This window comes from Nicotiana sylvestris, chromosome 5 (genome assembly GCF_000393655.2).
Source record: "Nicotiana sylvestris chromosome 5, ASM39365v2, whole genome shotgun sequence".
Taxonomy (NCBI): Eukaryota; Viridiplantae; Streptophyta; class Magnoliopsida; order Solanales; family Solanaceae; genus Nicotiana; species Nicotiana sylvestris.
In genome coordinates this window covers 98711918-98715101 of record NC_091061.1, presented here as the reverse complement: position 1 = coordinate 98715101, position 3184 = coordinate 98711918, and the positions used below count along the sequence as shown (strand labels likewise).

At 43.0% G+C, this 3184-nt stretch overlaps 1 protein-coding gene across 1 annotated transcript; it reads right to left on the bottom strand.

The window, feature by feature from the left end:
• Positions 1-287: 287 nt before the first annotated feature.
• Positions 288-1443, bottom strand: LOC138869029 (uncharacterized mitochondrial protein AtMg00860-like). The gene is made up of 2 exons (XM_070146616.1): positions 1363-1443; positions 288-836 (listed from the first exon to the last, which is right to left on the bottom strand). The coding sequence occupies exons 1-2, from the start codon at positions 1441-1443 to the stop codon at positions 288-290; spliced, it is 630 nt and encodes a 209-aa protein (XP_070002717.1).
• Between the last annotated feature and the right edge of the window lie 1741 nt (positions 1444-3184).

The window sequence follows — 3184 nt, the reverse complement described above, 5'->3', positions numbered from 1 at the left end:
TTCATGTGACCCGAATCCAAATCCCAAAACATCAAATAAAACGTGTTCCGGATTGTGGGTGCATTTCATGTAACGCAGTCCAAAGACGTGTTTTAAGCGATGTTCATATTTCTTTTAAAAACAATAATAATAAAGCGGTTAAAAGATAAAATTTGCACATAAGTTCATATTTGTATAAAATCAGACAATCAAGCCGAATATAACAGTTGAGCGACCGTGCTAGAACCACGGAACTCGGGAAACTGCCAACTTTAAATCATGTACTAGGTAGTTCTCCTCATGGGGCTTCAATTATACGAAGCATAAGCAATCACCCTACTCCCCTGCATCAATACACATCTAGTTCCAATTTGGGAAGCATTACAATATATTGTATAAGAACCCAATGCAGAAGGAAAAACTAGAACTGGACTTGTGGTCAAGGAAATCTTGAGCTTCTGAAAGCTCTGCTCATACTCATCAGACCACATGAATGGGGCACCCTTCTGATTCAATCTAGTCAAATGAGCTTCAATGGATGAGAAACCCTCCACGAAACAGCGATAATAACCAGCCAAGCCTAGAAAACTCCAGATCTCTATAGTAGAATACGGTCTAGGAAAACTTTGAATTGCCTCCACCTTCTTTGTATCCACTTTAATCCCCTCACTAGACACCACATGACCCAAAAACGCCATTGAATTAAGCCAAAACTCATACTTAGAGATTTTTGCATATAACTTCTTCTCCCTCAAGGTCTGGAGCACAATCCTCAAGTGTTGCTCATAATCATCCCGGCTACGAGAATACACCAATATGTCGTCAATGAATACGATGATGAAAGAATCAAGATACAGCTGAAATACATTGTTCATCAAGTACATAAAGGATGTTGTGGAATTGGTCACCCCAAATGACATCACCAAAAACTCATAGTGACCATATCGAGTCCTAACAACAGTCTTCGGAATATCTGAATCTCAAATCTTCAACTGATGGTACGCTAACCCCAAATCAATCTTCGAGAATATCGGAGCACCCTGAAGTTGGTCGAACGGATCATTAATACATTGTAGGGGGTACTTGTTCTTGACTGTAACTTTATTTAGCTGTCTATAATCAATGCACATCCTCATAGAGCCGTCTTTCTTCTTCACAAATAAAACTAAATCACTCCAAGGCGAGACACTCGATCAAATAAACTCTTATCAAGAAACTCCTGAAGGTTTTCTTTTACTTCCTTCAACTCCACTGGTGCCACACGATATGGTGAAATAGAAATGGGATAGGTGTCGGCATCAGTTCAATACCAAAATTGATATCCCTATCAAGCAGCATGCCCGGTAGGTCTACTGGGAACACATCTGGGAGATCTCTTACTACCGGAACTGACTCAATGGTAGGAGTATCAGCACTAACATTCCTCACAAAGGCTAGATATGTTTCATACCCATTCTCAACCATCCGTTGTGCCTTCATAAAGGGATACCACTCTACTAGGAATATAATCCAATGTACCCCTTCACTCCAACTGCGGCAACCCTGGCATAGCCAATGTCATAGTCGTGGTGTAACGGTTCAAAATAGCATGATAGAGAAAAAACCAATCAATGCCTAATATCGCATCAAAGTCCACCATACTGAGTAGAAATAGATCAACTCTGGTCTCATAACCACCAATAGTGACTAAACACGATTAATATATACGGTCTACAATAATAAAATCTCCTATGGGCATGGACACATATATAGGACTACTCAAAAAATCACGAGATATATCCAAATACGAAGCAAAGTAAGATGACATATATGAATAAGTGGAACCCGGATCAAATAATATTGATGCATCCCTATTATAGACCGGAACAATACTTGTGATGATAGCATCTGATGCAACAACCTCTGTCCTACCCAGAAAAGCATAGAAACGAGCTTGGCCTCACTTTTTAGGGCAACCTCTATCCGCCTGACCTCCACCCCTAGCTAGTGGTACAGGTGGAGCGGCAACTGGTGGAGCAACAGTAGTCGGTGAACCCTATGAACCCCACGGAGCTAGTGGAGCCTGTGTAATCTATAGGGGTGCACCCCTCCTAAGTCCGGTATAGTCCCTCACCATATTCTTGGTATCACCAAACTCTAAACGAGCTCTATGTGGGCGTAGCTGCTAAAACTGACTCTAGCCTAGCCGGCTAAATTGACTGTTGAAGGCACCTTGTATAAGAGGTAAACTGGAAAGTAGTTGTGCATAATGGGCGATCTGAGACCTCGAAATAGCTAGAGCAATGCGAGCAACTGGGAGTACTGAATGAACTGGTCGACTAACATAACCTCTGTCATGACGAGTTGCAACTAGAGCGCGGGCACCACTAAATCCTCCAGAATCTCGAGGCCTCTTGGCCTCCTAGTTCTCCCTCTCCCGGCCTCACATACCCTCCATCCCCTCCCCCACCGATCTCTACAACCTACTAAAGCAAAGTATCCTCCTCCAACTCTCAAGCCATGATAAATCTAAGACCATAACTGAGTCCCCCGATAAATCTACGGACTCGCTCTTTGACTGTAGAAACAAAGGCAGGTGCATGTCAGGATAGCTCACTAAATCTGATGGCATACTCTAACACTATCAAAGTCCTCTGATATAAGTGCTCAAACTTTGTGCACCATGCATCTTGAAGGTTCTAGGGAACAAATTCTCTCAAAAACATATTTTAAAACTGAGCCCAAGTAAGTAGGGCTATATCAGCTGGCCTACCCTTCTCGTAAGCCTGCCACCACCTGTATGCTGCTCTTGACAACTAATATATTGTAATGGAAACTCTGCTCACCTCCAAAATACCCATGGTGAAGAGAATATGGTGGCATTTATCTAGAAACCCTTGAGCATCCTCAGAAACTATGCCACTGAAAGTAGGAGGATCATACCTCTTGAACATCTCAAGTCTCTTCTGCTCCTCCTCAAATGCCTTGCCCTGACCTTAGGCTGAATCGAAATAATGGGTTGTACTGTCAAAACTCCCGAAACCTAATCAACCTGGAACCGCTGCTCTAGAGTACAAGCCGAGGGAGCTGAGCTCCTCCCCCAGCCTGAGATGTAGCTGGTGCAACTGGAATCAATCTCGCCTGAGCTAAAGCACCGAACATGCTTATGAAATATGCTAGGGTCTTCTGAAGTCCATGGGTAACAACATGCACCTCGGGTACCTAT